At 40.5% G+C, this 19,020-nt stretch overlaps 1 protein-coding gene across 1 annotated transcript in view; it reads left to right on the forward strand.

Annotated features, from left to right (window-relative positions):
• The window catches only part of SEZ6L (seizure related 6 homolog like), a 546,424-nt gene that overhangs the window by 275,223 nt on the left and 252,181 nt on the right, over positions 1-19,020 (forward strand). Inside the window, exons 3-4 of the mRNA XM_075830799.1 lie at positions 5,733-6,440; positions 7,538-7,671. Coding sequence (XP_075686914.1) covers positions 5,733-6,440; positions 7,538-7,671 — 842 coding nt within the window. The remainder of the gene's footprint in view (positions 1-5,732; positions 6,441-7,537; positions 7,672-19,020) is intronic.

A 19,020-nucleotide genomic window follows, 5' to 3' on the forward strand; every position in this document is an offset into this window, starting at 1 on the left:
TTAGACTGACTCCGGCTCCCACCAATCAGGGTGGCAGGCTCAGGAGTGGGAGGGCCTATCGCGGCCTGGTCAGTCGGAGTTAGCTCCGCCCCCTGTCCATTTATACCTGCCGTTTTCTCTTCCTCATTGCTTGTGATTCTTCCTGGTTTCCTGGCCCTGCTACAGCCTTGCTCCAGCCTGCTTCTTCCTTGCTTCAGCCTTGCTACAGCTTCCGCTTATCCTGCTTCGCTCTGCCCCCGGCTTGCTTCCTGCTCCTTGCTCTGCGTTCGTATACTTCGTGACATCCTGATCCTACTGGCTCGTTCACCACTCTGTTTCCTCACGGTGTTCCGTGGGCTACTGCCCCTTCCCTTGCTTGTTCCCTGTTTGTATTCCCTTGCACTTAGTCAGCGTAGGGACCGCCGCCCAGTTGTACCCCGTCGCCTAGGGCGGGTCGTTGCAAGTAGGCATGGACAGGGCGGTGGGTAGATTAGGGCTCACTTGTCCCCTTCCCCTTCTTCCTGCCATAACAGCTGCGCTACAGTGCAGCATTTAAAAGAAACAGGATCCTGACCTGTCCACAGAGTTTAAGGCAGCACAGAGTATTTCAGGAGATGAGCGTGCAGATTCAGTGCTGCTGTGAACTCTGCTCTTACCATTACGTGGTGACTTGCCAATCATGTGAAGGTGTTATTGAGGACAGGAGTGGAGGAGAAGTAACAGACTGAGCTACGTAATGCTAAGAGCAGAGTTCACAGCAGCACAGAGTATTTCAGGAGAGGAGCGTGCAGATTCAGTGCTGCTGTGAACTCTGCTCTTACCATTACGTAGCTCTCAGTCTGTTACCTCTCCTCCACTCCTGTCCTCAATAACACCTTCACATGATTGGCAAGTCACCACCCCGCACAAGATCCGCACGCTCATCTCCTGAAATACTCTGTGCTGCTGTGAACTCTGCTCTTAGCATTACGTGGTGACTTGCCAATCATGTGAAGGTGTTATTGAGGACAGGAGTGGAGGAGAGGTAACAGACTGAGAGCTACGTAATGGTAAGAGCAGAGTTCACAGCAGCACTGAATCTGCACGCTCATCTCCTGAAATACTCTGTGCTGCCTTAAACTCTGTGGACAGGTCAGGATCCTGTTTCTTTTAAATGCTGCACTGTAGCGCAGCCTTATATAGTGGATCGAGCAGGTTTCCCAGCAGCATTTAAAAGAAACAGGATCCTGACCTGTCCACAGAGTTTAAGGCAGCACAGAGTATTTCAGGAGAGGAGCGTGTGATTGGCTGCAGAGGCCGCTGCAGCCTGTGATTGGCTGCAGATTCGGTCACGTGGGATGAAGCGTCATCCCTGGAGGCCGGCGTTCTGACGTCATCCTGACGTGCGTGACCGACACTACAGCCTGTTATTGGCTGCAGCGGCGACTTGGATGAAACGTCATCGCTGGAGGCCAGACAGGAGGAATGTAAGTATGAACGTATTTATTTATTTTTTTGATTACATTAAAATTTTATTTTCCGCGCGCCGAGCATGGTACTGTCAAGGTTGCTGAAAGAGTTAGTGCAGCCCATTAACTCTTTCAGCACCCTGGACTACATGCTCGGCGCACGGAAATTACAGGTTCGGTCAGAACTAGTTTAGTCCGAATCGAACTTTTTCGTGAAATTCGGCGAACTAGCCGAACCGAACTTTTAATAAGTTCGCTCATCTCTAATTATGGTCTTCCTGTTTTTTTACTTATCATCTGAAAATGCTTCTAGGTTGAGATGCTGCAGTGAACAGATTTCTCAAAATGTGTTTATTTTAGGATTTGGTCCACCAATATGAATTTAGCCATTCTGGACATATTTATATCTAGTTATGGTTAATAAAACTAATGTTCATTTGGGAAATATGTTGCGTAAAATATCCAGGTCACCATGAATTTAAATATAGAGAGGAATCCAGGTGACCAGTAGGAACATGTGTTAAATTTAATTTGCCTAGCTGTTATATACTGTAGCAGAGATGATTGGTGTCAATGAGGACTCCATAGACTCATAAAGTCTGTTGATAAAACATACAACACGAAAGTAAAATACAAAACTATATTCATCTCCTTTGCAAAAGCAATACTAATGCTTCAACTAACTTGTAATTGCTGCTATTAAACATCAAGATTTGTATTAGTTCAGTCCATGAATATTAACAATCTCAGCAAAACTGTCGGAAGAGTCGCATAACCCTTTTGTACTGCAGTGAATTCCCCCATTATTACTAACAGCAGATTGCTGGAGGTCACTTTGTGGTCAATTTATTGCCAAGCTATCCTTACAAGTAGGGATTGTCCAAAGCTGATAACTCGTTTAAGTACTGTCGATATACTGTACCTTTGGTCCTTTTGATATCTGATTTGTTGATGATTGTTGCATTTATCACATATTTTCTTTAAAGTTCGATAACACTTCTCTTAAATATGTGTAAACTCACATTTTATAAAAGCTACAGTTAATTCAATGATTCAAGATGGTTAAGATTTCAGTGGTGATTTGCAATAGAGAATTGAATATTGAAAGATTCTCTCATCTTTATAAGCTATGTGTACATACATATATATCTATATACATATATATATGTATATATATATATATATATATATCCATATATATATGTATATATATATATGTGTACAAACAAGAGTATAGCAGGCAAAAATGTATTTACAAGTTATGGTTACACTTTATTGTTAACATTCTGAGGCTGGAAACTTGTCCTGACCTTGTATTACGCACATAGCCGCGGTTTGCAATGTATCGGTCTAGGTTTTAGCTATGAGTCTGGAGTATATTTTAATAGAGAAAGTCTACTGTGTTTAGCTCACAGCGGATATGCGACACTGACACATTGTGATTTTAAAGAGGTTGTCTCATGAAGGCATTAGGCTATATGGACTTTATAGATGGGGTCCCCCACGGAGGACCCCCTTATAAGCAGGGGCAGGGATCCCTAAGCAGTAAATAAGGGTGACTCTTGATCTGACAGACCCAGCCCTTCCAAGTATTACACCGTTGCTGCCGACTAAATATATGTAATCTTCCTCAGCAATAACAGCTGATCACTTGGGGTTCTATATTTAGAAAAGGGGTTGTCTTCATGTCAGCCCCGTTTTTCATTCTAGATGCATTGGAATAATAAAAAAAAATGGTTGCAATTGTCGGCAGAGCTTTCAGCTTCTGCATGTATATTTGATTGTCATAAACATGGAAGGGATGTATTCTGAATTACAGAATTGATGGATGATCTTTATTTTCTTAATGCATTTATCTCTACCACATTGGGCCAAGAAGTTTATGATCAAACTTCATGACTCATATAGAAGCTTATGCTCACTGTATGAAGCAGAACGCAGCATGAGGATGATGCAGATGGAAAAAAAGACCATACAGCAAATTAGAATGCAAATGGAGTTCTCCTGGCACACAAATACATTTAGTACCATCAAACCACAAATGTATCAGAAAAGTTTTCGAATTTCCATTCAAGACCTGAATAATCAAACCAAATTTATGTCTAGATTTGTGGAAAGCCCAAAAAGCTCTGGCATATATAAAGAAATAAAAGGAACAGCATTTAATAAGATGCCACAAAAGCTGGAGAAGGGGTAAAATATAAATTAGTACAAAAGAGGACGGGGTCAGCAAAGATCTGTTTCCTCGAAGGTTAAAGTTCATGCTGCAATAGCGTATGCAGTATATAATGTATAAAAATTAATTCAGAATGACAAAGAGACAGAGAAGTAATGAAACACGCATTGTCATATTATGCAGCTGGAAATTTACCTCTTAATTCATAATAGTAAAAATGTCAGATTTTGTGGTTAAGAGCTATGTTTCCATGCATAACAGAAGCTATGTAACATTTTAATATTTATGACAGTATTGAGCCGACTCATTGATAACCCAACCACATGCGCAATGTCTTTCAGTTCCCCTTGAGCTGTATGAATCATAGCACAGAACAGGAAAAAGGGTGTAGGATAGAAGAATATTAGGACATGTCTTATGACCCTCTATTGCTCTCTGGGTATCACTTATTTTCATGCTGTGGTACGGTAAATTAAAGAATGTTTTTGGGTAAAATTCCAATATCACATGTAGCATTTTTATGGAAAAATATTAAATACATGGGCCCTATCACAGATATCAAACATCAGTAGATTATATTGTATATCAAACTTGCACATTCATTGAAAATAATATTTGTTTTATCAGAAGTAGAGCCTTTACACGTGGCTGTATTACAAATGTGTAATATTGCCCCCTCACACTGCTATGGGACTATGCTGTAACTCTTAAAAACATGTACTTTTAATAATTTGACAGAAGAGAACAACTCTTAAAGGGGTTGTCCAGGCACGGGACGGTTTTTCATCACTATATGATCGGTGGGGGTGGGACACTTGGACCCCACACCAATCAGCTGCATCGGAAGCAGACGGCTCTGGTCACAGTATAGTGGCCGTGCTGCAGTACTGCAGCTCTGCTTCTATTCAAGTCAATTATATACTGACGACCTATCCTGTGGATAGGTCATCGGTATGAAAAACCGACTTGTACCCGGACAATCCCTTTAATGGTCTTTAAGCCCATCTCTGTGATGAATGCGTTTGAACAGGACCGGTCAGCCCTTCTAAAATGTATTTTTTAGTAAATACTTTTATTTCCCTTAAAATAATAATTCTAGAGCATTTTTTGCATTTTATGCGTTTTTTTGTTCCTCTATTATTCTTCCTGGACATGAATAAATAAATCGACAACTAGGCATTACCATTCCCGTGGTCCCTAGGATATGTCAATAGAACAATATAGGAACGGCACAACGCTGAGTTAAAAGAAAAGATGTTCCAGAATTGTTATTTTATGGGAAATACAACTAAAACAGACGAGTTAGAAGAGCTGGCAACTCATTTATCCCAGAGACAAGTTAAAGATTATTAAAAGATGTCATTTTCTGTCAAGTTGTTGAAAGCTACATTCAGACATTTCTGTTTAATCCCTATTCCCTGAAAAGCTGTTCACTACCAAAATGGAAGTCCTGAAATAGGAGTTCTGAAAAGCAAATTTGACTAGTTGTAAAAGATAAGGATTGCTACATCTCTAAAGGTACAGATGTAGCCATCTTTATCTTAACTCTGATAACTTGCTGCAGCGTGATATCACACAACAAAAGCCATTGAAAAGTCAAGATAAAGGATATTTCCACTGGCTATTTAATGCGTTAAAAATCAAGACAAAGACGGCTACATCTGTACTATTACACAGCCCGTCACTCGTCCCCATACATTTGTATCATGTTGGCAGCACATCTCCCTGTTTACACATGTGCTTTCGACAACGATAATAACTTCGTTATTTAAAACGATACAATCAGCTGATGAACAGGAACGTTTCAATGATTCATATGAACACATGTTTGCCCGATCATTGGCCCATGTAATAGGGCCATAAATCCATGAAGTTGTTGCTCAACTTTCCAAGAAACAGTTACTGTATAACTCAGAAACTTATAGATTCAAAAAAAAAAAAAAATCCCATATTTGTTAAATTAGGCAAAAATAATTCTATAATATAATATTAATAATAATGAATAATTTCTAGATTGTACTCACTATTTGGTTTAAATTTCCTAGAGATGCTGGTTTATCTTATAATTCTGCAGAAATGTGTAATATATTGTCAAATATATAAATCTATTTTATCCTTTGATTTTGTAGATGATAACATCAAGCAAGACCCTATTCCTACAATTACATTGGAATTGATCCCTGTTGAACTTGTCAGCAACAGAATTGGAAAGGACAATTCCAACCTTAAGGACACAGGATCACAAAGTGCTTCTCATTCTGGAGAAGAACTCTTTGACTCGAATCCAGAAAGGGAAAGATTGCTTCATACGGAGGTATCTCAAGCTCCAAGCTCCACTCCAGACTTTGCAGATAACCAAACATTGCCAACTAGGAAAAAACCTCCTTCTTTAAAGCAGTTAAACATTTCAAGGAAGCGCTTGAGGCCACAAGTTATTCTAACTGTCTCTGAGAGACTAGTAGAGCCTCGCCCCAGCGTTTCATCATTATCATCATTATCCTTCTTAGACAAGTCCCCCGTATTAAAGGACATTTCTTCTGAAAGGAGAGAGGTAAAGGAACACATCCCAGAGTTTCCATTGTGGGTAAACAGAAGACGACATAGTGGATTCATCCCTCAAATACCTTTCCAGTTGACTCCGTATACAGCACAGCCATCAAACCCACACAGCCTGGATTCTGCCAAGTTCTCTCCGCCAGATATAAACACTTCAGTACAAGCGGATGAGCCCTATAGGAAACATCACGGGGACAATGATATGGTCGCAGATGAAAGTCAAGATACTACCACATCTACTATAATAACCACGACAGTGATCACCACCGAGCAGAGTCCAGGTATCTGTAAAACATATTCAAGCCAGGCAAGAGCAATGTCAACTCTTGATAGCAATATTACTAATCTGCATTCAGTAGTTGATAGGGGATTGCTTGGTGTAAGGATACAGTATGTGACAGTTCATGTCTGAACTGAGGCAGATTTACTAATACTGTTTATGTTTAAGACAGCGTAAACTTAGACAAGGCAGTCAGAAAATGCGCCAAATTGATCAAAGTGGTACACACTGTATAATAAATTTGGCACATTTAGCTAGCCGTGCTAGCTTCTTTACTCTTACTTCTACCACCTATTAGTTGGCTTAGTTAACGCCAGGTTGTGGCACATTTTTCCATTTAAGCCACGCCACTTTTTCTAGACCACCCCCTTTTACGCTTAGCCATGTCCCCTTGTTGAGGGTGTAAAAAAAAACATGTTCACCAGAATTCTGGCACAATTTTAATAGTAAATCTGCCCCACTGGATTTTTGGCACAGACTGTGCCATTAACCAGTGTAAATGATGGAAAAAAAAACAATATTGGATTATCGTCTCTTTGTTTAATTTCAATTAAAAAAATATTTTACAGCTTAAATATATCATTTAATTAATTATGAATATAGATTTCAATTTCAGTAGCATATTTAGCATATTCTTATAATTTCACTTTATTGTCCAAAAGCAGGGATAATGACATGTCTATTACTGTATTTGTTCCAAATCCTTTCAAAGCTCATTATTTGGCTATTACAGTACAGAGGAATAGGAAAATTAGGATAATTAATATCTTGTAAGTTATGTAAACAGTTTTATTTTGATGCTTAAATGAAAATTCATCTGAATATAATATACCTTATATCAACCAATTGATTTTTTTTTATAGCAGCCCTATCAACATGAGCTCAGAGATCTCTAAGATACAAGCCAAAGTCCTGTTATGAGGATCCTTGCTCGAGGCCTTCCACATATCATACCTTCGGACATGTCTCTTTGATTTCTCAGAAGATTATAAAAACCCGAGATATTTTTAGAATTTTTTAACCCACCGTGCAATTTTTATTTTATATACAGTATATTTCTACTTTGTGTTCTTCTTGCTAACAAGGATTTGTATGTAGTTCAATGCAGTGTGAACTTCTTGGAACCAGAAGGATACATTGATTCAACAGATTACCCTCCACTTCCTTTCAAAAATTACCTGGAATGTGCTTACAATATCACAGTCTACATGGGTTATGGAGTGGAATTGCAGGTAAGAACCAGACTTTGTCTCTTGCAAGTTAACACAGGGAAAATTGAATGTCTTAAAATTGTATAAGAATCTGCCACCTTTAAGAATTTGGTACACAAACTGGGAAACAATATTAAGACTGAATATTAGCAGCATATCTTAAAAGCTTTAACATTTGTCCTGGAGGGTGGACATGGACACGTATAAATCTTTTACAGTATATTTCATGTTGACTACATAATACTATAAATCACAATACATCATCATAACCTTGTTCAAATAAATCATACTGATAATACTATTATGTCTAGGATTGTTGTATTTGTATGCCTTAGCAATCTAATTTGTCGTTTTATTGACTCCGCAGTAGGCAGTTACAAGGAAGCAGAGAGTACTCAGTCTTTACAGTATTATGTGCAGAGTGCCGTAGTGGTGCAGCTTCAGCCAATAGCTGTAGAACAGGAAGTGATGTCAGAGAAGGGGGGCGTTGTTTTGGCAAATACTGATGACATATAGTGTACAAGAGCAACTTCCAAACTTGCATTTTGGAAACCAAAGTAAAATAATTAAAGACCCTAGTCGTTAAAGAACCCTCGTAGGTGAATTTAACTAATTATGAAGCTTTGAACTTGTTTTCCATTTTAAATATTAATTTCTAATTATAGGAAGTATTCTTTTGCCATTATCGTTATTTAAAGTGGTACAGAAACTTATTAAGTTATTCTGGCTGTTGGATAACATTGCCCTGTAAATAATGCCACGTCTTTACTCAGGTTCCCATTGTCTAACTTTACGTTTTAGATAAAGAGTCTTTCCACCTTATTTAAACAAATAAAACAGCAATTTTCTTTTTCTGTGATCTTGTTAAGTTGCCCATGCACATTAATTTAAAGTGTATGTGGGCATCCCAAATGTCCCTCGTTTAAGGGAAATTAGAATTGGTCATGTTGGACTTCAAAATCCTTTCTTGTACCAGTAGATGAGTCACTGTCAAAAGTGAATTTTCTCCCTCTCCCCTATTGAATAAATATGCATGCTCTGTGCAGAAAAGAGTATCCATTACAGTTTCCACAGGGAATGTCACCATGCTCTTCAGACTCCTGAATGGTAACTCTGCCGCCTGGTTATGCAGTGATACATCCACTGCCGTATACCAACCAGACTGATTGTCTAATAAAGAATGTAAGAAAGTTGGGTTACAAAACAATATTTTCAGGGGTAAAGATTGTCACCAAGCTTTCTAAGAAACAGACATAACTAAATATTTTTTCAACACGTTAACAAATAAGCAAAACTTACAGGGTTTATTTTGCCTCAGACATCTATGGCATTTCCACGACATACACCATAGTTGTCTGATAGATGTGTTTCCCAGCTTTCGGACCTTCACCTATATCCAGAAAGGGGGTCACCCGACCCTTGTCCCACCTGGTGAGGTGACTGCCGCATCAAAGCAGAGAATGAATGGAGAGGTGGCCACGTAAGTTGGCTCAGCTGTTTCCCTAACTCCCATAGGAATCAATGGATAGAGACACGCACATGTGCGGGTATCCCTCCACTCATTGTCCGCCTGGATTTGAAAATACACCCAGCGATTTCATTATTCAGCAGGAATGTTTTCCTTAGCGTGTGATTAGGGTATAAAATACAACCATTCACATGCACTGCCAACAGAATGTTAGCGAATTTGTTCAGGATTTAGTAGCGGAATTTGTGCCTAAATTCTGACAGAAACCTGTGAACATGGTCTAAGGCTGCAACGCAACTGGCTGCATAAGGAGCTTCCCCCTACTGCTCTGTCTGTAAAAAGACACCAGGAACGCTAAGCCCTAACTGTTTGTTAGTCCCACCGCCGGATCATCTACCAGCTGAAAAGGAGATTAGGAGAAACTTAATACCTTTGTTGTCTGCATGATTTCTGCAAGAAAATGCTGCAGACTTGAGAAACACTTTGGACAAATTCTATCCTAATTTATTTCTGTGTTTTGAGGTTTGTTTTTTTAATTCAGTAAACATTTGGTTTGACATAAATGTAATATTAAGGGATGTCTGGAATAGGGGAAATACTTTTACACAGCACTGTAGACAGATATAAAGGATATTTCAATAAGGAGAACTAGAGAAGTATAGACAATGTAACTATCAAAGAGGAATTTCTTACTTTCCTACAGAAAATAACACTCATTTTGTCAAAATATAGTACTTGGAAGGTACTGATACTACTTGCGGGGATCCAACTCAAAGATAGTCTTTACGGGAATGCTACCTGAAAAGTATGCATGACCCGAGTAATGTTTCAAGGCTCTATAAAGGGTCAGACATTAACTTTCACAGTAGTTAACTATAGGCAATAGAGAAATAGCTTTCCTTCTTCTGGAGGAGAGCTATTTTGTACACTTTTCCCAGGAAGCATTGCCCTTAAGACTCCCTACCAACTGGATGTCTGAGAATCAGTACACTCCAAGAGCTGCTTCAAAGGCATCTCTCTCAGCCAACCAGAACCCTACTCTGTACTGATGAGGCGAAACAACACTGAAACAGTGCTGTCTACAGATGAGTGTCTCTGGTTTGGCTATTAACCCTTTCACGTCACAGATCTATAGATTTACATGGTGAAAGAGTATTTAAATATGGCACCCGCTCAGACGCAGAGCGGGTGCCATAGCCGCCGGGTCTCTGCTGTGTTACACAGCAGGAACCCAGCGGCAATGCATGCGATCAGAAACATTTCTGATCTCAAGCATTCAACTCCTCAGATGCCGGTGTCAGGTGTGACCACCAGCATCTGAGGGGTTTTTACTGCCCCTTTCACTTCGGGGCCGGTCACCGGCTCCCGTGCGGCGAGATCGCGGGAGCTGGTGTATTCTTCTTGCAGCTGGAAGCCTTGTGAACGCTCCCATGCCTGTTATAGGAAGATTGCTTTGTAGACCTGCCTGTGGCAGGTAATCAATAGCAATGCACTGATTTTGCCATATACTGCAATATTATGATATTGCAGTCTATGGCAACAGCGATCTAATGATTGCAGGTTCAAGCCCCCTAGGGCTAAATTAAAGTTAAAAAAAAAAAGTTAAAATAGTTTTTAGAAAAATAAAAATATATAAAAATTCAAATCACACCCTTTTCCCTAGATCACATATAAAATAAATAAACAATAATAAACATTAATGTAATGACAGGGATAGGGAAACAGACAAGTGCGCCCTAAACTACCCGCCACTCAGTCCCTGCCTACTTGCAACGACCCGCCCTAGGCGACGGGGTACAACTGGGCGACGGTCCCTACACTCAATAAGTGCACGACAGACAACCAGACAAGGAAACACAGAACAAAGGGAAACGGGGCAGTTGCCCACGGCAACACCGTTAGCAACAAGAGTAGTAAACGAGCCGAGTCAAACCAGGAGAGTACGAGGTGCCAAACGCAGAGCAGGAGAGTAGTGAACAAGCCGAGTCAAACCAGGAGTGTACGAGGTACCAAACGCAGAGCAGAAGAGTAGTCAGTAAGCCAGGGTCAATACGAAGCAGGGACAAGTAGTTCAAGAAGCTGCAGCAGGGCCAGGAAACCAACAGAGAAGAATCACAAGCAAGGAGGAACAGGAAAGGCAGGTATAAATAGACAGAGGGCGGGAGCTAGCTCTGCCTGGCCAGGCTGTGATAGGCTCTCCCACTCCTAAGCCTGCCATCCTGAGTGGTGGAAGATGGAGTCAGTCTCACAGACATAGAAGCAGGTGCAGACTGATTACCTATGGGCGTGGATACAGAAGCTGTGCCTGGCAGATCCTTAACAATAAATACATTAGGTATCCCCACATCCGAAAATGCCCGAACTATAAAAATATAAAAATATTTATCCAATACGGTGAACGTCGTAGCAGGAAAAAAGGTCAAAATGGCCGAATCGCTGTTTTTCTGCCACTTCAACCCCCTCCCAAAAAATGTAATAAAAAGTGATCGAAATGCCCGACATTCCCTAAAATGGTATTAATAAAAACTACATCTTCCCACGTACAAAAAAAAGCCTTGTACAGCTCTGCACACAGAAATATAAAAAAGTTACGGGGGTCACAACATGGTGATGCAAAAAAATTGTTAGTTTCTTTCAAACTTTTTAATTTTTTTAAAGGTACTAAAGCATAAGGAAAACTATATAAATTTGGTATCACCATGATCGTACTGACCCACAGAATAAAGATAACATGTCACCGTACAGTGAACACTGTAAAAACGAAACCCATAAGAAAACGGGGGAACTTGCGTTTTTTTTCCAATTCCAGCCCATTCTGAATTTTTTTCCAGCTTCCAAGTACATCACACATAAAATGAAATGGTACCATTAGAAAATACAACTTGTCCCATAAAACTTAAGCCCTCATATGGCAGTGTCAATGAAAAAAGTAAAAAAGTTATGACCCTTTGAAGGCGGGGAGGAAAAAACGAAACCATAAAAACGAAAATTAGTCTGGTTCTGAAAGGGTTAACCCGAGTAATGTTTCAAGGCTCTATAAGGGTCAGACATTGACAGGTATAGGGTGCACTAGTCAGACAGTTTTCTTCCAGCAGCAAAACATAGATGCAGTTTTTAAACTTACAGTGTACAAACATTTTATTAGACGTCAAACAAAGTTTTTTTTTTATCAACACAGACTGAACATTTACAGATCAATTTAAATAGAAAAAAGTGAGGATGAGAACATTTATGTTTTCAAAATTCTTGACAAAAGAAGCAAATATTTAACTTAGACTAGTCTACATCTGAAGAAAGAATATAAATAAAATCACATTTATACAGAGGCAAAGAGTGATACAGAAACATTATACACCATCAGTGGCAAGAGGCATAATACAGGATCTTCAAAAGACTTACAAATTATTTACAATCCCACAGGCCAAAACAATTATTATTATTTTTGATCAAAAAAAATATTAAAATATAGTTTATTTCTCTGAGGTCAGTTTGTCACATTTTCTGTGATGTAACCACTAATCTAACATATTATTTGGAGAAAGTCCTTTCAGGTTTTAGCTTGACCATATCCCCATAAACAAAATAACTTTGGCTCTACAGAGTTCTGACTTTTATCCAATCAAATACCTTTAGGATGGACTGCAATTCTGATTGAGAGACGGCTGTAACACTCAGCACCATTGCCCAAGATCGCAAATGCTCATGTGATTGAATTTAGAAGAATCCCAGCAGCCATAGTTAAAAAAAATATCCCATTAATTAAAAAACCCATGTATGGGACATATGCATAAAGATTGGTGTAGGGTTCAGTGAATTTGTCTACTATTGTCTTTGTATGGAATACTGTTCAGTAGAGAAGCACATGAAAGATAGTGTACTCTCTGTATCTTAATCTTACTATGGCTGCTCAGTCAGTGTTTTTGAATACCTACTGTAGGATCTGATTGGCACATCAACCAAGTGGTATATGCCAGAAATATGCTACAAAAGACTACTCAAGCGCTACTGTTAGATCCTCGGTAGTAGCATTATAAGATGAAATGTAGGAATCCCTCTTAAAATATAAGGACTCACGGTTCGTTTTTTGAAGAATAATTTACCTATTACAGTCGAGTACCGAAACTGCTAAGAGATCAGAACTCTTCTCTGATGACCTTGTCTGTAATTTACTTTGCCTTTACCTAAAACAATATCAGATGAGGAAAGATCTATAAAAACCACTATCAAGATCTAAGAATTCGGTGCACTCAACTTGAAATAATACCAATACCCTATTTTTCAAAAATAACATTGCCAACATCCATTTTGATGGGGTGTAGCGGGAAGCTTCACATTCCATAGTAAGTTTGACACTATTATGTATACGCAATATACATAATAGGTTTTACCTGCTGCATTCAGAATAAGGAAGTATGTGAAGAATAATAGAAAATAACAATAAAGCGTCCATTTATAGAATCTGATTGTGTATGTGCTTTATATAGGAATGAGATGGTAATATCAAGGATAGGCAGGATTGACTCAGAACCCAATGAATCTCCCTCCTAAAAAGGTCTATACTTTCTCAAGATTCTGTGGGAATTGGAAGTGACAGATCTAATACAATAGCGAGTACTAGCCAAGCTTTTATCATTTGTATTCTAACTCATTACTTTATTATAAATAATTATGTAGACCATATTTTATGTATTTCTATTTTTTAACCAGTGATGTTGGTTAACTAGGCTTCATTAGCTCAGTATTAAATTCACTTATACATACTGTAAATTCACATAAACTGTTCTTCTAACTCATTAATAGAGCACAGGTATATATATTATTGTCACGATGTGGGGGGAGGACCCACTGGACCGTACCGCATAGCGGGACAGCAGCTGACCAACCAGGTATAGTACAGAGTCTATAGTCCAGAGAGGGTACTTGTGGCAACTCGGACAGTAGCAGGGCAGGCTCGGCTGGGACCAGGCGGCAGGTAGACATCAGGCGTGGCGTAGCAGAACAGGTGTGGAATGCAGCACAACACGACAACAGCACAGCACGGTATTAGATCTTGATAGCACGGGAAACAGGATACAGGATACAGGAACAAGGAACACTTGGAAACTTGGAAGACAATAGGAGACCATTTGCAAGACAAACTTTGGGTAACGAACAACGCTCAGGCAAAGAACAAGAGGGCAGAGCCCCTTTTATAGTCCAGTAGCATTCTGGGCTTGATTTCAGACTTCCTGCAATTATGCGCACACTGGCCCTTCAAGACCATGCACACGCGTGCCCTCCGGGAGATAGTCTCGAAACCAGGAAGTGAGTGCCGGCGCCTCACTGGAGGACGACGTAGCACTGAACACACAGGTCCATGGCCACGGCCGTCGTGGGGTAAGTCAGAACGACGGGCCGTGGCCATAGACGTTACAGTTATTCAATGGCATTGGCCAACCTTCTAAAAGGCAGAATGAAACAGTAACAAGCACAAAAAGAAAAGAGAAATAGACTGATGCATGTATCTAGGCTCATACGTTTTGTTAATGAAAGTAAAAACCGCTTTGGAGCCTTATCCTTCGGGGGGGGGGGGGGAAACAATAGTTATGTGAAATTAAAACCTGGGCTTAACCTTCCAAATTTTGGAGCAAAACCAAATTACACTAGTTGCGTGACAACCAATGAGGCTCAATAATTTCTGCTCTGAAGCAGCAATGCTCAGTATGAACCAGTCATTAAATGTTAATATTGCTGAGGGCAATAAGTCCACTTTCTCTCCCCAGCCTTCAGGGTGCCCGAGATGTTAGACATTGTGGAACTCCTGGATGACACAGCTTAGCTTTCAGACAATAGACCAGAGCCCTTACTAAGAAGGTGAACCCTTCCTTACAAAGCCATAATTGGCAAGAGGAATTTCTACTCCTCCTCAAATAATATAAGAGATTGTCGATTTCCCCCTCACCTGAGATGCCGGTTTTCTTCAAAGCCTGGGAGTTGGTACTTGATAAAAAATTCTCAGCCGTGGATATGAAATTCATTCTTTCCCTGTCCAATCGCTTTTCCAACTGCATCCGAATACAGGAAAATTTCATGAAGATATTGACTAGATGGTATACAATCTCTGTATTCTTAAAAAGAGCCAATATTAAATCTTCAGGTGCTGGGGATGTCAATCGGCCCCCGATTTATGCCCCATATATAGCATACCTGCTAAAGTTTGGAGAACTTTTGGTGCCAAGTTAAGCAAGCAATTAAGATAGCCTGCTGTGCAGGCATCCCTCTATCTCCAGAACTGGTAGTACTGTAGGTCCCAATGGACCATTTTTGGCCCACCGTACATGATCTTGTGACCTGGTTGCTTTCAGTAGCAAAACTGGTCATCCCGCTGCACTGACTCTCTGTGGACCCCCCCCCCCCCTCAATCTGTGAATAGAGTCTGTTATACTTTTGTGCATTAATGCCATTACACCTCTTAAACAACATTTAAATTAAAAAACGTAATAAAAAGAGATTTGATTAAAAAATATATATATATTTTACCAACTAATACATTTATGATCCTTTAGATTTGGTTTCCGTTGCTTTTTTACGTCCACAATACCGCAGTGTGCTGCACTGTTCCCTTGTGTTAAAAAAAGAAATGCAATCCTGACATTACATTACATAACATTTGTGACATCTGTCATGGTTCTGTTTATAAAAGAAAACATAAGGGTGCAGTCACACGCCGCAGATTGTGTTGCATAAATTTCTGCTACTGAAAATCACTTCCATTCATGTGAATGAGGTTGTTTCTGTAGCAGGTGTATGGATATCTGCTGGTTCCACTCAGATAAATGCAACTGATTTTTAGTTGCAAAAATGTCTGGAACAAAATCTACCACGTGTGACTGCACCCTTATTGTAGTGTAAAGATGGATTTTGAGATTATATACTTTTTTACATGCTGCTTTAAAGTTGGTCACTCTTACTTGTGCATAAGCACTGATAAATAGCATAATTCATAAATAGGCCCCACATGTAAATTAATACTAATAAAAAAATGTGATATAAAAGTTGCATGTACCTCAAAAAAACAAAAACAAAAAAACAGTGCAGGAATCGCTGTTTTCTTCCCTTTCCACCCTACAAAGTTTTTTTCCGTTTCCCAGTACATTATATGGTACATTAAGGCCTTGTTCACACAGTGTAAATTTTATGCAGATTTTGTATGTATTTTTTAAGCAAAAACAAGGAATGGAACTAAAACAGAAGAAGTATATAAAAGGAAGGCGTTATAGGTCTGCTTTCCTGGATCCAAGTAGCAAATCTGCTCTATATGAACAAGGCCTAAATTCTGCCATTAAAAACTACAACTTGTCCCGCAAAAAACAAGCCCCCATATGGCTATGTCGACAGAAACTGAAAAAGGTTATCGCTCTTGGAATGCGACAATGGAAATGTTTCTCCAATGAGTTAAATGATGATTTCATTTATTGAAGAAAAAATGTTGTTCTGTCCTACCTGTCTCAATGGGAAAACGTAATTGCCCCTTAGCTACTAATCCAACCAATTAACCAAATGCAAATGACAATTCGGCTCAATTTCACTAGCCAGAGCCAGGCATGATTACAGCCAGACCTGTTGAAACTATACATAATTTAAATAGAACCTGTCTGGCAATGTGAGACCAGCTAGAAGGTTTCAAAAAGCAGCACATAATGCCACGTTCTGAGGAGATTCAAATACAGATGCAAACAAAGTAATTTAAATCTACCACTCTGTAAAGCGTTACAAAGCCATTGCTAGGGCTCTGGAACTACAGAAAACCATAGTGAGATCCATTAACCACAAATGGAGAAAACTTGGACGAGTGTTGACCCTTCCCAAAATTTGACCCAGATCGCATCAACAACTCATCGAGGGAATCACAAAAGAACCCAGACGAACATCTAAAGAACTTCAGGCATCACCTGCCTCAGTTAAGGTCAAAGTACAAGGTTCCACAAGAAGAAAGACACTGGGCCAAAAAAGCTTCCATGGGGGAGTGGCAACGCACAAACTACTGCGGACCAAAAAGAACACAAAGGCTCATCTCGCGTTTGCCAAAACACATCTAGATGACCCCAAGACTTTTGCAATAATATTCTGTGGACAGATGGTCCAAAGGTGGAACATTTTAGAAGAAATTGGTCTAGCTACTGGCGTAAATCTAACACCACAATTCCACCATATGAACATCATATCAACAATCAAACATGGTGGTGGTAGGGTGGTAGTGTGATGGCCTGGGTTTACTTTGTTTCTGTAGGACCAAGATGACTTGTCATAATTGATGAAACCATGAATTCTGCTCTCTATAAGAAAATCCTGAAGGAGAATGTCTCCAGTCAGTTTGTGACCTAAAGCTCAAGTGCAGTTTTGTTATGCAGCAGGACAATGATCCACACAAGTCAATCTCTGAATGGATCAAAAGACACACAATTAAGGATTTGGAAGGAGTTGGCGTGGCTTAGCGGCATATGTGAGAGGACGCAGGAACCGGAGCTCCCGCTGCCGATATCCTGGAAATCATCCTGAGACTCCACTATACTAACGCGGACATACCTGTGGTGATAGGGGAAAAGGCGGTGATCCTGCAGGCACGATTCTGGATCCGAAGGAGGCTGTTATGACCCGGTCCAGGAAGTCTAAGGCGGCAGAGGACGGTGAGCTGGGGCTGCAAGATGGCGTCGACATGTGCTCGTATGCAGAGAGCAGGGATGTGAGAGGGGCGGCGGCATCCAGGCTGGAGCGCTTTGCCAGGAAGACCCCTATGAAACCTGAGGCAGATGGAGGAAGGTTGGATGGAGGGAAGGAGCAGGCTGGCCGTTCAGGCTCGAGATATGAGCCGCTGCGAGCACAGATGGAGTCAGAGGAGGAGGAGGAAAATGGAGGAGACGCTTCAGGCGGTTCAGGAGGAGGATTGGATGGAGGTACGCAGAGCTTGGACAAGCAGGGCCCCACACTGGCAGATGTTTTTTCGGCGGTAAGCCTGAGTAATACTACGCTGGCTAAGCTTACTTGTCAGGTGGGGGGAATTAAGGAGGATCTGTCTATCATACGCCATGACTTACAGAAGGTGTCAGAGCGCACAACAGCGGTGGAGGGCCGAGTCAGTAACTTAGAAGATGGCATGCTGCCCATGAGACGAGATGTAAATGCGGTGGCGGAGGATGTAAAGTACCTCTTATCTAAAGCTGATGATTTGGAGAATCGCTTAAGACAAAACAATGTGAGGATGGTGGGAATTCCTGAAAAAGTGGAAGGGTCCAATCCGGATTCCTTTTTTGAAAAATGGCTATTGGAGGTTTTTGGAAAATATTCGCTGACCCCATTATTTGCAGTGGAAAGAGCTCATAGAGTACCCACGCGTCCTGGCCCACCTGGGCGGCCACCGCGACCTGTTCTGGTAAAGCTGCTCCATTATAAAGATAGAGATATAATTCTTCGACAGGCCCGGGAAAGGCAAGATATTCGGGTGAACGGTGTGAAGGTGTCATTTTATCCGGATTTTTCTGCAGAAGTCCAGAAGCGGAGGATGCAATTTCTGGACATAAAAAGGCGGCTGAGGAACCATCGGGTTCAGTATTCTATGTTGTATCCTGCAAAGCTTCGGGTGGCGGCATTGGGATCCGTGCAATTCTTTGAAAATCCAAAAGATGCACTCAGATGGCTGGACAATCATGAAGATCGCTTACGGCAGGATCGAGAGGAGGCGGCGGCGTGATCAACAGGCGGATGATTAAAGAGGGGACTCTGCTTTGAAAGGAGGAAGATGAGTTACATGAGGGCATAAGGCCTTGTTGTTATGCATTTATATTTTGATATAAGTTTGGGCTGCAGTCCATATGTCATTGATGGTTGGAGGAAAAGAAAGTGCTGTCAGTTCAAGGGCAGAATGG

This window comes from Rhinoderma darwinii, chromosome 1 (genome assembly GCF_050947455.1).
Source record: "Rhinoderma darwinii isolate aRhiDar2 chromosome 1, aRhiDar2.hap1, whole genome shotgun sequence".
NCBI lineage: Eukaryota > Metazoa > Chordata > Amphibia > Anura > Rhinodermatidae > Rhinoderma > Rhinoderma darwinii.